Source organism: Physcomitrium patens, chromosome 7 (genome assembly GCF_059467195.1).
Source record: "Physcomitrium patens ecotype Gransden chromosome 7, ASM5946719v1, whole genome shotgun sequence".
Classification (NCBI taxonomy): Eukaryota; Viridiplantae; Streptophyta; class Bryopsida; order Funariales; family Funariaceae; genus Physcomitrium; species Physcomitrium patens.
Window position 1 is genome coordinate 10,693,660 of NC_143416.1, and position 16,468 is coordinate 10,710,127.

General features: G+C 41.5%; 1 protein-coding gene across 1 annotated transcript; it reads left to right on the plus strand.

The window, feature by feature from the left end:
* The first annotated feature begins 3,634 nt into the window (after positions 1 to 3,634).
* Positions 3,635 to 7,062, plus strand: LOC141044404 (stromal 70 kDa heat shock-related protein, chloroplastic-like). The gene is made up of 5 exons (XM_024524879.3): positions 3,635 to 4,525; positions 4,688 to 5,020; positions 5,184 to 5,326; positions 5,530 to 5,818; positions 6,049 to 7,062. Exons 1-5 carry the CDS (start codon positions 3,941 to 3,943, stop codon positions 6,841 to 6,843), a joined length of 2,145 nt encoding a protein of 714 aa, XP_024380647.1. The 5' UTR covers positions 3,635 to 3,940; the 3' UTR covers positions 6,844 to 7,062.
* Positions 7,063 to 16,468: the final 9,406 nt, after the last annotated feature.

Sequence of the window (16,468 nt, forward strand, 5' to 3'; positions counted from 1 at the left end):
AGATCATCAAGTTACAATTCTAGCGACAATGAAAAAATGTTCATCATATGTAAGCTAAGTTCTACTTTGATGCAAATGATATCAATGGAATACTTCAACTTTCACAAAGCCTTATGAGACAAAAATAAGACATAAAGAAGAGATTAAAGAACAAAAAAGATATATTTTAAGATAAACATTATTTTTTACATGTATAAATCTTAATAAAAATAAAAAATAAAAAATAAAACTCATTAAAAATATCATTTTAACTTGAAATACAAACTTACTTCATCACAATCCAAATTAATAAGAAAAAATGATATAAGCTTTTATATGGCTAGAAACAACAAAATAAACCAATAAATTTTAAAACATAAAATATTTTCAAAGTCAACTTTAATCTATTCAAATATGAATACATCTGCAAATATTAAATTCCAACATATTATTGTATTTATATTCTAAAACTATGACAAATAAATTGAATTAAATTCTAAAAAAAAAAAAAAAAAAACTCAATAAAAAATAATTGCATTAAATTAAAGATCTTGATTGTTTCCTACCACATTGAAATTATGTGACTAGTCTTTTGTCTTATAAATCATCTACAATATCATGGACTTTTACATCATAAGATACATGAATCAACTTCATCCATTGTTATGAACATAAGAATGTTAGGTGAGTTACAAGTCTTAGATAGTTCCTATATCAGTCGATTAGCAAACCTAATCTATAACAATGATAATACATTTGTGATAATGTTGCTTATTTCAATTTGGCTAAAATTGTTAGAAACAATTCAACCTCATTACATAAAAATCCAATATTTATTTTTTTACAATTAAGCTGATTAATTCATTGACATATAAGTAAGGCTTGCAAACCACTATCACACCATTGATCTCTTAGAACAATACCTTTTAAGACTAAATTCATTGGTGTAGAGGTGTATCAAAAAGGGACAAAGAACTAAGTTTGGAGGCTCTATATCTTGATATGGTTCACTTGATGATTTTTGAATGTCTCTTCAATTATGGTCCATCCATCTACTAATCAATTTAATTCATAAACATGAAAGTCCAATAATAATTGATGATTCATCACTTTGTCAAATGTGTGGGTTGTACAATACATGTGGATCAGCTTGAGCTGTATGCTAAATATGATGACAAATTGAGAAATCCAAAGTTGTTGCTACTTACAAGACATTGCAACCTCTAGAAGCTCAAGTGTACATGCAAATGACACACATTGTGCATCACATGGCTTGTAAAAGTCTGCGTACATGATCCACAACTCTGTAGCTTGCTAATATGTCATAAACATGATTGAGCAATGCTTCATTGTGGAATGTAAAATACACCCACATCCAAGATTAGAAGATTGAAATAGTTGTATATCAAATTCTTGGCAGTTTAGCAATTTCATGGTACCATATAAAAATTAGTAATTTCATTAGTTATATAAGTATAAATGAAAATATACATGAATAATTTTGTATGTTAAAAAGAGCACATGTTATTCCATGTAATTAATAATTTTTATTATATTATATGTTTACAAGATTATTAGACACATAAAAATGTTAATACACATCTATATAACACTATTTATGTGGTCATTTCCAACTATATTCTATAATGTCGTATCTTGATAAAATACCTTTAATAATATTATTTTTAAATAAAGCCTTCCATTATTATATTTATATATATATATATATATATATATATATATACAGACATACATACATACATATACACTAACTAGTGGAAATCCATGCAGCTAGCCACAAAAATTATTTACTATAAATTATTAACAAAAAATTACAATTGAGAGCTTCCAAGCTCCATGCGCAATGATCTTGCAATGCTACTCTCATCAATTTTTAGCAATTGCATACAAATTTTGATTTTTGATTGATCAAAAGTTGAGTTATTGTTTCACTTTTGTAAAAACAATTAGAGATGGTTTTTGTCACCATTGGTTTATCCCATTGGTTTATTCTCGTTGAACTGATTTATGTAAGAGATACATGTATATACAAAACAACATATACATACATACATACATATATGCAAAGAAGGTCAACTGCCATACAATTTGAGTGAACACAATTTTGAAAATACCACACAATTGCATTGTTCTATCCAACACCTAACAAATCTTACATGCCCATGCTCCACTATGTTGATTTCCTACATTACATTCAATCTTTCATAGCTTTACAAGCCTTTACATTCCAATAACTCAAGCAGAAAGATTGCAACAAGAGTTGATGAAATACAAAATCAACATTGTTGTCTTGTTGTGCTGATGTAGTTGATGTCAATCCTGACACTTGTAACTATTACAAGGATAGTTCTGACTCTAATTTCTACTGACTTAAATAAAAGAAGGTCCAACAGTAAATGCTAATCACTCATACTAAATGTGTGTGTTGGGCCTCACACATTGATGATAATGTGCTGTTTCCATCACATGATGCAAAAATGGACATTCTAATGAGATAAATCCTACCAAGTCTAGTGCTGTTTAAAGACTTGGGTAGATACAATTGATGTAAACTATATACAGATGTTGTAGATAATAAAAATCCAGCTACTTGGTCCCCCACTGGGTTTTTTTTTGTTTCCATGGCATTAAATTTGCAAGATCAATATTCTTATTGTGTGGCCTTTGATGATACAACACATACCAAGACCATAATATTCACCTGCTTGTATCTCATATTGTTTTTTTCACTCTCCTTCTACATACATATATGCTGAAATATTTGCAAATGTAAGAGTCCTTATTATTTATTTTATTGATAGGTTTTCACTTGGAACTCCTTTGTCATCCAGGTTTCCTTCTGTTTTATCTTTCATTAGTCTTTATTTTTTGTAAATCTTATTTTCAATCAAACCAATTTCATTTGATTTGTGAGAAACACTAACAAAAAATGATTGCAAAACTCTTGATTACATGTGTAAGCATTGTGATTTGTTCTTGTGGTGCATGTATTTTTGCATAACAAAATTATTAGAATGATCCGATTGGACATATTACTCTGAAATGAAGGAATCCTATTGCTAGTAAATGCAAATGAACGTATACATACAAACAAAGGCAAACAAATAAGGTGAAGGAAAAATGAGTCTGAGTGGTGATACGATTATAGAAACATCATGAAAAAATAAAATAACATGAGGCGACGTATTTAATTGAATAGAATAGTCCCCTGGCCATGGAATCCCATGGAATTGTTTTGCGGAAACATCGAGCAAATCCACAGTGCTCAAGTCTGGAACCTGCGTTCACACCTGCGAAGGAGAAAATTGTGGATAGCATTATCCAAACACGGACCTGGGCAGCATTCGACGTTGCCCGGAAAAAAAAAAAAAAAAAAAAAAAAAACACACACACACGCACACACAACAACAACAAAAGTCATCGGGGCGTTGGGGGGGGGGGCGAGGGAACAGGTTGTGAAACTGGGGAACAAGTGCAATGAAGCTTGGGAGCGAAGGCCCCTCCCCCCACCCGGCGGCATATCCCGGCGTTCCCATCGTGTGGTGCACATCCACCCGCGCATGCAAGCGAGCGAGAGAGAGGGTGGATAGATAAAGAAGCCCTCGAAAGGTCGGGTCCCTTCGGAAAAACAACCCCCTTCACACGGACGGACGGACGCGAGGTCGCGGTTCACGTTTCTCGGGGCCAAGCTTCTCGGAGTTGTCAAGACGGCTTCTGGAAGGATAGGGTTCTGGGTTTACACATCTTGAGCGCACTCCCCCACAGCCACAGCGCTAGGGCTTGCATCGCAGCGTCACCACCCCAAGCTTCTGCGTTTGCAATCGCTCCGACTCGCTGTGCGCTTCCTACGTGCAGTTTCTCGGTTTCAGAAATTTTCGAGAAAGCTCTCAGTGGTTGAGCGAACGGAGCAAGGACAAGTCCGGGTGTGAGCGAGGCAGCGATGGCGTCCGTGATGAACGCGCAGGCGATGGCCGCTGCCGTGGGGTCGGTGGGAGCCGTGGCGGGCGCGGACGCGAGGAGGGGAGCTCGGAGGAACGACGGGGCGTTCAGCACGCGCAGGAATGCGTTCTTCGGGGGCGACGTGAAGAGTCGCGCGGGGTTCGGCGTGGAGAAGCTGAGGGCCAAGTCCGGTGGGCAGGCGAGGCGTGCCGCCGGTCCGATGCGGGTTGTGGCGGAGAAGGTGGTGGGGATTGATTTGGGCACCACCAATTCGGCCGTTGCTGCCATGGAGGGCGGCAAGCCCACCATCGTGACGAACGCCGAGGGGCAGCGCACCACGCCTTCGGTGGTCGCGTACACCAAGAACGGCGACCGGCTGGTGGGTCAGATTGCGAAGCGGCAGGCCGTGGTGAACCCCACGAACACGTTCTTCTCGGTGAAGAGGTTCATCGGGCGGAAGATGGCGGAAGTGGGCGACGAGGCGAAGCAGGTGTCGTACCAGGTGATCAGGGACTCGAACGGGAATGTGAAGCTGGACTGCCCGGCCATCGGCAAGACGTTTGCGGCGGAGGAGATTTCTGCTCAGGTAGGGCGTGTGTGGTGGAGATTGCGGAGGGGCGGGTGGGCGTGAATTGGTATTGGGATTGGCGAGGGGGGCGTGGAGGTGGCGGGAGGAATGGGTGTTTCCGGGTGAGGAGGAGGAAGAGGAGGGTCTGATTGTGGGGTTTTGGGAATGTTGTGAGTGCAGGTGTTGAGGAAATTGGTGGATGACGCTTCGAAGTTTTTGAACGACAAGGTCGCGAAGGCCGTGGTGACGGTCCCGGCGTACTTCAACGACGCCCAGAGGACTGCGACGAAGGATGCTGGGCGAATTGCGGGAGTGGACGTGCTGCGAATCATCAACGAGCCGACCGCGGCGTCGCTGGCGTACGGTTTCGACAGGAAGGCCAACGAGACCATCTTGGTGTTCGATTTGGGGGGTGGAACGTTCGACGTGTCCGTGTTGGAGGTGGGCGATGGAGTGTTCGAGGTGCTGTCAACTTCTGGTGACACGCACCTTGGAGGCGACGACTTCGACAAGGTGAGCTGGAGTGGGGACGGAAGTGTGTGCAAATGCATGTTGGTTGCGGCGCATTGGTGGGGGGCGCAGTTTGATGTGGAGGCGTGGGGGAGAAGAATTGGTGCGATTTGATGTTTGGGTGGGTGTGGTGCTGATGGGTGGAGGTGTTTTGGGGGTGGTGCAGAGAATCGTGGACTGGCTGGCCGACGATTTCAAGAAGACGGAGGGAGTGGACCTGCTGAAGGACAAGCAAGCCCTGCAGAGGTTGACTGAGACCGCGGAGAAGGCGAAGATGGAGTTGTCTTCTCTGTCTCAGGCGAGCATCAGGTGAGGGTGGTGACGGGGGCTGAACGGCGTGTGGGCGGGTGCGAATGGCACGGTGGATTGGGGAGTGCAATGGGTGGTGGAGCGCGGTAGGGTTGTTCGTGGGGTGGATTTGTTGGGGGTGACGGATGAGTCTGGGAGGGAAGGATTTGTGGGTATTGCGTTTGGACGGTTGCTGACCGCGCGGTGGCATGGGTTTGGTGCAGCTTGCCGTTCATCACCGCAACAGCCGACGGGCCGAAGCACATCGACACGACGCTGACTCGGGCGAAGTTCGAGGAGCTGTGCTCGGACTTGCTGGACAGGTGCAAGACCCCTGTGGAGAATGCGCTGAGGGACGCGAAGTTGTCGTACAAGGATCTGAACGAGGTGATTCTGGTGGGCGGTTCGACGAGAATACCAGCCGTGCAGGAGTTGGTGAAGAGGATCACAGGAAGAGACCCGAACGTGACGGTGAACCCCGACGAAGTGGTTGCTCTGGGAGCCGCCGTGCAGGTACGTGACGTGGGTGCGGAGTTGAGTTGAGTGGAGTGGAGTGGAGTGGAGTGGCGTGGGTGAGGGGCGTGTGGAATGCGGATGTGGAGGCAGGGAGAGTGGGGATGCGAGCGGAGCGGGGGTTGAGTGGGTGGTTTAGCAAGAGGTGTCGGGGTTGGTGGTGTGTGCGTGCGTTGTCATTGTTGCGGGTGGGCAGCACGAATGAGAAGGACGGGGGGTGTTGAATGCAGGCCGGTGTTTTGGCTGGTGAAGTGAGCGACATTGTTCTGCTGGACGTGACGCCTCTGTCTCTGGGTTTGGAGACGCTGGGGGGTGTGATGACGAAGATCATCCCGAGGAACACGACGCTGCCGACGTCGAAGTCGGAGGTGTTTTCGACCGCCGCCGATGGTCAGACAAGCGTGGAGATCAACGTGCTGCAGGGAGAGCGCGAGTTCGTGAGGGACAACAAGTCACTGGGAAGCTTCCGGCTGGACGGCATTCCACCGGCTCCCAGGGGCGTGCCGCAGGTGGAGGTTCGGTTCGACATCGACGCGAACGGCATCTTGTCAGTGAGCGCCATGGACAAGGGCACGGGGAAGAAGCAGGACATCACGATCACAGGAGCCAGCACGCTGCCCAAGGACGAGGTGGAGAGAATGGTGCAGGAGGCGGAGAAGTTCGGGCAGGAAGACAAGGAGAAGAGGGACGCAGTGGACACGAAGAACCAGGCAGACTCAGTGGTGTACCAAACGGAGAAGCAGCTGAAGGAGTTGGCGGACAAGGTGCCAGCAGAGGTGAAGGACAAGGTGGAAGCGAAGCTGAAGGAATTGAAGGATGCGATCGCGAGCGACAACACACAGAGCATGAAGGACGCGATGGCAGCTTTGAACCAGGAGGTGATGCAGCTAGGACAGTCTTTGTACAACCAGCCCGGAGCCGGAGGCGCGCCCGAGGGAGGCGCGCCAGGCGGGCAAGGGAGCAGCTCGGGGCCGGCTGCGGGAGGAGACGACGTGATCGATGCGGATTTCACCGACAGCAAGTAGGCGGATGAGGGTAGGGTTTTGTAGAGTAGGGATTGGGCAAGGCCGACGGGCAATGGGATCGGCGCGGGGCCGGGTCGGGCAGCAGAATCAGAGTAGGTAGAACCCATTTCGAGCGCGAGAGATGTACGCGAGCGGGACTCGATTGATTGATGATGTATAGGATCTGGTAGGGATTTTGCTCGGGACTGCAAGAGCTTAATTTACGAATTTTTTTCTCCAGTTTGAGGCGGCGGTTGTGGGGAGGAAGGAGGGATGTTTTGGGCAGGGAAATGATTTTCGCGGTTAGGATATTGGTGCAAAATTGGTTGAAGTGTTTGTGCATGCACCTTTTAATTCAGAAATTGTAACACCATCTCTGCAATCTTGGTTCCTCATAGGAGATGGTGGTCAATGTGGTTTATACGTTGGACAATTTTGACAATAATGACGGGTGGATCCACAAGTTCAACAACTATGGTTCGTTTTTGGCTGTTGTTTTGATTGTTATGCATCACAACGGAGTGCAGTTGGCCTTAATACTTGCTTGGGGTGGTTGTCTTCATAATGCGGTGTGAACTTTTTCAATACTGATGCATGGATTACAGGGTTGAACCTGCTCTTCTGAATATTAATAAGAAATTAATTCTTATGACATCTTGATCATCTTACAGGGTGGAACATGCTTTTCTGAATATCAGTAAGGAATAAATCTTTATCACATCTTGATCATCTTGTAAGGCCTGTCTATCATTGTACTCAATGGTGGGACAAAGAGTTTCGAATAGACAAGTTTGTGGTGTTTTTTCACACCATGTCTTTCACTTGGTGCACAACTTTGCGCTGATGTTTCTTTGCTGCTTGCTTATATTTTTTGGTTGCTCTAGAATGTAGGTTGCTATCTTCTGGATGTTTTCTCTCTTGTAGATCCACATTGCCGCTTCCTTAGAAAAGAATGTGGATAGGGAATCCTCATCTTTTTTCGCGAACACTAGGTCAGTCGGCTTTAATGCATCAAACCCATGAACAACTTTGAATGGGCTCATACCAATTCTTGTTGAGTAGATGGTGTTGTAGCAAAATTTAGCTTGCGATAAAACATCCACCCAGTCTTCGTGAACTGTTGCTATATTGTTTCTCAAGTACATGTTGAGAATAGCATTTACGCGTTCGGTTTGACCATCTCTTTGAGGATGAAATGCAATTGTTAAAATATGCTTGGTCTCTGACTACTTCATTAAGTGCTGCCAAAAAGCAATCAAGAACTGTGCATCTCAATCGCTCACTATGTTCTCTGGATATCCCATTTTGTATATCTAATGTTCATAGAAGAGTCGCGCTATGACTTCAGCACCATCACTCCACTTTGTTGGGATGAACCTCACTTGCTTGCTTAACCTATCAACCACTACAAAGATGGCATCATATCCTTGCACCATCGGTAAGAATGTCATAAAATCCATTGAAAGACATCTATATGGTGCTTTCGAGATGGGTAGAGGGTTTTGCAATTCTATTTTCTTTTCATTTGGCATTTGGCATAAGTGGAGACATATTTCTCCACATCTCTTTTGAGATTTGGCCAATAATAACTTTTAGACAACTCCTTAGTTGTCACTAACACTCCACGGTGTCCTGCTCCGGGCGTATCGTGGAACTCCCTCATCATTTTCTTCCTTAGGTTTCCTTCGAGAAGATACAATATACTTTGCTTGTAGTAGATCAACCCATTGACCATTTTGATTATCTTCAATTTAGGAAACTTAAAAGATAATCCTTGCTTTGGAACCGGCTTGTAGTCAAACATCTTGTTTAACTCGATAGCCTCTTCGTCCTCTTTATATCCCTCTTTGACTTTCGGCTCCAAAGGAGTGTCATTCTTGCTTAAGATCATGGCTAACAAGGTCATGACTTCCTCCTTCCTACTTAGTGCATGTAGTGTTAGGGACATAGTCCTTAGAACCTTCTAGAGACAAGTTTTTAGAACCTTTTAGAAGCAAGTCTCTGGAACCTTCTAGAAGCTTCTTAGTTGGTGGAAGTTGCTTGAGAAGCTTCCTAGTTGGTGGAAGTCGCTTGAGAAGCTTCCTAAATAGGAGTATATATTGGAATCGAGGCTAAAGAGTTTTTCAGTCTCGATAACACATCTCCTGGAGCTCTAGCTCACCTCTCTGGTGTTGTTTTTGTATTCATTTGATTAATCTAGTTCTTGCTAGTTCTTCTTGAACTTCTTGTTAGATCTCGAGCCTGTATTTCTGTGTCCATGACAGTTTGTCGAGACTGAACTCACCTTAGATATCAGAGCTAGTTTCTTCCTCGTTAGAGTGTGGATTACCCCTAAGCTTGAAGGTGTACTAGTGTTTTAGAGGTTGCGAATTACCCTCCTCTAAATTCATACTTCTTTTGTTACAATATTGGAGTCTTATTCTTCTTGGAGAGAGTGGATTACCCCTTTTCTTGAAGCTCTTAAGGCGTTTTAGAAGTTGCGGAGTACCCTCTTCTAAACCAATATTGTCTTCTTGTAGAGTCATTTCTGTCCTTCTCTTAGAATGGCCGAAGGCCAAGACATTAGTATGACGGAAAGTTCGGAGTCTAAGTTCGATGCTATCATAAATGACCTTTCTACGTTATCGCAATGAACTGCAGAGATTGAAGGAATCGTGGCAAGGCTTCATAATGATGGAGCATCTGGGATGGTATAATCTAGGTTGCACTAGCCTCAAACTTCTGCACTTGGAGAAGCAACTTTGCCTCAGGTTCGACAAGCACCGCTGGTTCTACAACATAAAGAGCCCCCGAGTTAGCCTTCCGGACAAGTTCGATGGTACGCATTCCAAGTTTTGAAGATTCGTCAATCAAATCAAGTTGATAACAGTTTTACAGCCTGAATGCTATCCAACAGAGGAGTCACATGTTGGGCTTGTTGGAACCTTATTTATAGGACAAGCTCTATCATGGTTTGCTCCTTTGTTTGAGAAACAATCGTCCATATTAAACAACTTTGAAACCTTTTTGGAGGCGTTTGGGGAAACATTTGGTGAACATGATAAGGTTCGATGGGCTACAATAAAGATCTGGTCACTACGACAAGGGATGCGCTCTACATCAGTCTATGCATTGGATTTCAGGCAATTAGCATGTGACATCAATTGGGACGAAGAAGCATTGATGAGTCAATTCTATTGGGATTTAAGGGACGATATGAAGGATTTGCTGTTAACTCTTCCCGATCCGCGAATGCTCAACGAAACTATTAGCCAAGCTATGATAAGCGATAACTGCCTATTCCAATGTCGCCAAGACTAACGCTCAAGACAACATACGATTCGCCACGCCCCAACTATGTCGGCAAGCAGTATGAATTCACATTCAGATGTAGAAGACATGCAAATTGATGCCGTACGTATCAAATCCCTTACTCTAAAAGAAAAAAAGCGGTGTATAGAAGAAGGTCTATGCTTATATTGTAGTAAAGAAGGCCACAAAGTTGGAAGCTGTCCCAAAAAGCAAAATCGACGCACTATCAGGACCAGAGGCACATTTGTTCAAGAAAACGAGGATGCCCAGCCACAATAGGAACCGTGCGGCTGGACAGTGAAATATCGCAACAACAACCAGGTTCCTTTCTTTCCGCTTAACCTGTCCTTTGTTTTACAATCCCTTTGTTTATTGGCCCTCAAAAACTGAGAACCTTAGCATTATTAGATTCAGGAGCATCTGCTTGTTTCTTAGACGAAGAATTTACAAAGCATCATAAGATCCCTTTAGTACAAAAATCCAAACCTGTTCACGTTGAGGTCATAGATAGGCGACCTTTATTGTCTAGTAGTATCACCCATGAATCAGAACCTATAGCAGTGACGTTTAAGGGCCATAGTAGTCATATTATTTTTAATATTATTAGAACCCCATCAAATCCTATTATTCTTGGTCTTTCCTGATTGAAAAAGCATAATCCATCCATAGATTGGAAGTTGTGGAAGATGACCTTTCCTACAAAACCATCCAAGAGCAAGCTTAGTAGAAAACTCCGAATAGAAAAATCCTTATTCATTGGAGCAAGAGTGTTTGTAAGATCATCCAAGGAAGGCACACCGTTTGTAATTTTTGCGGCTCCAACTACCAGAGAGAAGATCTTGATAGCTAGTATTCCGGAGCAATATAAGGATTTTAAAGACGTGTTTCAAAAGAAGAATGCCAACATGCTACCGGAACACCAACCATATGATTGTGCCATAGACTTGTAGGAAGGAGCACAACCGCCTTTTGGCCCAATCTACAATCTATCGCAGACAGAGTTGGCGGAGTTGCGGAAGTCCATCAACGAGAATTTAGCCAAGAACTTCATCCATCATTCAAAATCGTCAGTTGGGGCACCCATCTTATTTGTGAAGAAGAAAGATGGCTCGTTGCAGATGTGCGTGGACTATCGAGGCCTCAACAAGATAACAAAGAAAAATCGTTACCCGTTATCCTTGATTTCTGGTCTCTTAGAACAACTTGGACGTGCAAGGATCTTTACAAAAATTGATCTAAGAGGAGCTTACAACCTCGTACAAATCAAGAAAGGAGATGAGTGGAAGACAATGTTCCGTACAAGGTATGGCCATTTTGAGTATAATGTCATGCCCTTTGGTCTTACCAATGCTCCAGCGGTCTTTCAACATATGATGAATGATATTTTTCAAGAGCACCTTGACGATTTTGTTGTCATCTACTTAGATGATATTTTGATATTCTCTTAAAACAAGGAAGAGCATGAAAAGCACATTCGTTTGATCTTAGAGAAACTACACAAGTGAGGACTATATGCTAAGTTGGAGAAGTGTTTATTTCACTAAATGGAGATGGAGTTTTCGGAATTCATTGTGACTACGGAAGGCTTGAAGATGGATCCCAAGAAGGTAGAAGCAATCATGTCCTGGGAGGTTCCGAAGACGGTTAGAGACATACAATGCTTTCTTGATTTTGCTAACTTCTATCGAATCTTCATCAAAAATTACTCTCAAGTTGCTGCTCCTCTCACTCGGTTGACATGGAAGGATAAACTGGAATGGGGACCTCTAGCGATGTCGTGTTGTAACACGTCTATATGATGAAAATATAAATGAAGAAGATTTATTAATATTTAGTCACCTTGGATGTTAGAAGCAACAGCCAATTCCAGTGCAAATATTGAGAAGCCAGGTTCAGTCACCCTGTTACAGTCAGCCGGGGCATACTCAATAATAACAAAATGCTCCATTTGATTCCAGTAACAGGAGTCAGCAGGAAGGGAAAGAACCAACTCAATGTCAGGTGACCCTGGTTCGGAGAGCCAATTGGATCCAATTTTAGAAGACATCTAATCCAGGTCCTATTACGGGCCTCTTACCTAGTATGAGACCTGACTTGGTCGGGCAACCCAATGCGGTCCAATTACGAGGCTTCGATTCCGTTTCAGGCTGTTCCGTTCTTTCTGCCATTTTGGGAACGTCTTTTTTGTGAAAGGATCTCTTAAAGGCAAAAATGGGGGGGGGGAGAAATAGAGGTTGGCTGTTTCAATTCGGGGAGTCCAAGATAGAAGAATAAGATCTTCTCAGGATAAAAGAAGAGGGTAGGTTAAAAAATGGATTTTTTTTTAAGAATCGGGGTTTTAGGTCGGAATGCTAGCTTCATGCTTTCGGAAAAAGATGGAGAATTGGGATTTTTTTTTATATATATATATATATATATATATATATATATAGGGTTTTGGAGAGATTGAGAGGGAGGTTGCTGAAAATCAATGTTATATTGGTGAACTAGATTTTTCCGTAAGAGAGAAAAGGCTGGTACTCTTGATTGTTGATGGAATGGGAGATACTTTTGTGGTTGAAATTCAAAGTTGTCTAGAAGGTTGAGTATGCTGAATGCATGCGTGGTTGTGTTAATCTGATTGTACGGATAGAAGATATCTACCAACAGTTTAAAGAGGTATTGAGAGTTGGCATATTGGAGGTTGTTTAGGGTTTCTATGATAACTGAGGACCTACCGACAAAGATAAGAAGAATATCGGCGAGCGATCAAGGGACATCGGTGCGGATTGCAGCATAGCCTCACAATCTGTAAGCGGGGTTGAATTGGAACTTCTTGAGCATTCGAAAGGGCTTGCAGAGACACTAGTGATAGATGTTTCACAACAAGTCGGAAGGACAGATTGAGGATCACAGCTTGCCAAAGTTCATGGTCTAGGATTAAGGTAATTAACGATAAGGATAAAATAAAAAAACATAAAATAAATAAAATAAAATAAAAATAACAAAAGAGATTAAAGTTATATAGGGTCTCTAGGCATTTTATATTGGAATTAAGCTTTTACATTGCAATCTGATATAGATTGTATTCGAGTAGTCAAAAACCCGATAGACTGCTTGAGTACTAGCGAAACACCATACTACCTCCTATAGCCAGACGCCTAGCGCGTTCTTAAGCAAGATAGTATGTAATACGACATAAGTGGTGAATCCAACGTGAAAGCTTGAGGTGGAAGGTATTCAATTTCGTTTCATTTTATTCTTATTTTTATGGAGAACGAAAATAAAAATTTTGAAGGATCTTTGGGAGGAGTTTCTGGTGGAGGTTCTTCTAAAGGACAAGGTATGCACATGGATCCATCTATTGCTAGTATGTTTCAAGTCTTCTCATTATCAATGCAGCAACATCAAAGCAATGATCGAAAAGAAGCTTTTGCAACCAAAGCATTGCAAGCAAAGGTCAATAAAATTGATTAATTTGATGGAAGGAATATTTCAAGGTATTTAAGATGTTATGTTCATGAAATAGAATTAAATTGGGTTTCTGAGAAGAAAATGGTTGAATTATTTGGACTTGCCATGATACCGGAGATAAGAGACCATATTACATCGATTTCGGATCATTATGGGAATTCATGGGAGGTTTTTTTACATGTATTGAAAGATGAATATTTCTTAGAAGATATTGATCACGTTACTAAGAAGCTGTTTCTGGAATGGATTGAACGGCCTAATAAGAATTTGCAAGCAACAGAGCTACTAAAAGAATTTGAGAGGCAGTACTCTCAATTATCGAAGATAGAAAAATTGACATTGGAGCTGAACAAAGTTGATCTATTTCTTTAAGCTACTGATGGAGAATTGTAAGAAAAATTGGAACTCCTTCTTAAAGACAAAGAAGAAGATGAAGGATTGACAATAAAGTAGAAGAACGTTGAAGATGCGGTGGCATTGCTTGCAAAAAGAGAAAGGATGAAGGATAGGAGCAATATTCCGAAAACAGTACACGCACCCAAAGCTCCAATATGTACAACACCACCAACAATGCCTACAGTTCAACCTTTGACATCGTTATCAAAGAAAGTAGATATGGAGATGGAAGAAATTATTTTAGGAATGCGAGATCTTCAAATCAAATTAGCAAGACTTGAAGAGAATACTTCTACAAATAATTTGAAGAATGTTTCAAAATAAGGATATGTACAAAGATGCATTTGGTGTGATGACGCTTCACACACTAGAAAAGATTGCAATGAATTTAATAATATGATATGGCAAGCAATTATTTGCTGAAAAGATGGGAAGATAGCATTAAAAGATAGGGAGGATCTTCTTCAAACCAATTTTGGCAAGGGAAGAATGAGAGCATTGGTTCAAGATTACTTAAAAGAGCATGAAACAGTAGCACGAGAAAGTGCAAGTTATGGTACTAGAGTAGATGATGACCTTGGTAGAAGTACGGAAAGTAGTGAGTTTTGGGCTTCTGCCATTTCTACAATGCAAGAAGGGAAATTACCTCGAGAAGCATTATTGAGGACTGCAGCTACGATACGAGGTGCAACAGGTTGGGAGAATCCTGTTGAGTCTCTTTCAGTTCATGCATATATTGCGAAGAGCCAACATGAAGCTTTGATGGAAGAAAAGAGACGAGGAAATTTTAATGATACGAGAGAAGGAAATTCTTCTAAGAGGCAAACTCGAGGAGACAAGGCTCGGGAGGTAGCTTCACAAGAATTACCTATAAATGATACCTCAGCATCATTGGAAGAAAAAACAACGGAGACAAAAGATAAGGGCAAATCAATTGCTTATAAGCTACTTTCTAACATTGAAGCGGCAACAAATTTGAAAGGGGTGTTGGAAGAACGTATATTAAATGCTAAGGTGGAATTCACATTGAAAGAAGTTTTGGAAATTGTAAAGAAGGAGTTTCATGATGTTATCATTGACAGCATTAAGCGAAAGAGACAATTAATGGGGGAAACTGGAATGAGTCATGCTATTGATGTAAGAATATATAAAGATGAAGAAGAGGTTGATATTAATTACAAACAACCAACAAATGAAAAAATTGGGTATAATCAACGAGTACGTTTTGAAGATTATAGTGATAAAGAAATGGAAACTTTGAGCCATTATACTCGAAAGCATTGGGCAAGGGCAACTACTGAGGTATTGATGAAAGTAGGAGATATAGAAGAACCAATTGTTGTTTTAGTCGACCATGGTTCTAAAATAAATTTTTTGTCTAAAGATCTTTATAAGAAGCAAAAATGGCCAATTGATATGGAACATGGATGGACAATACGAGCAACTAATAATCCACGCGGCGAATTATATGGAGCTTGTCTAGATGTCAAAATTCGGATTGGAGATGTTGCGACGGAGTAACATTTTTTTATTCAAGATACAATGTCTTATCCATTGATTTTAGGACAACCTTATATTATGGCAACACAGATGAGAACAAAAGTATTTGACGATGGTTCTGCTTATGCAAGGATACATAGCGAAGATGGGAGGAAAGCTGTACAATTTCTAACAGTACCTCCTAACCATGAACGGAATCGAGATAGGTTGAAGGAGAAACCATTGCCAAAGATTGTTGAAGGATTTAAGGATTTTGGGGAGGTACCACTATAAAGTGAGATTATAGAGATACAAAAGAGGAGGTACTCTCACGAGATGAAGGTACCTTTGATGCGAGTTTTATTGGTATTTTGGAGAATGGAAATATTATGTATAAGAAAGTTGATGATTTTAAAAGAAAAGAAAGAAAAAGATTATATAATATTGAAGGAGAATTACGCAAGTTAGGTACATTGCAAGATGATGAGAGGATTTTAGGTGTTTATGAAGAAAATGGACTTGAAAATTCATTGGAATTGATTACATCTATTGGATTAGGGGATAATGATAAGATTGTTGAGATTCATTCAAGATAGGTTTATACCATACTTGAATCTTTTCAAGCACCAGAAGTCACTGTAGAGACGAGATATAAAACGGTAGATAAGAAGGTAAAGCCTATTGTCGGACCATTACCAGAAGATTTTAAGGAACAAATAGAAGAAGCATCAAAAGAAGCAAGTTTAAGAGATCCAATGAGTATTGAACATCAGTTTAATAAAGAGACTTTTGAAGAATTGAAGATTGGTTCTGATGGTTCTTTATTGCCCGAGGAAATTACTTCCTTCAAAAAGATGTTGACTAAACAAGGTAGATCATTTGCCTTCGAATCTTATGAAATTGGATGTGTAGATCCGAATATTATAACATCTATGGTTATCTTCAGTGTACCACATGTACCTTAGAATCTAAGACCGATTCTAATATCAAGGGCACATTTACCTAAATTGGTGGAACTATTAAAAGA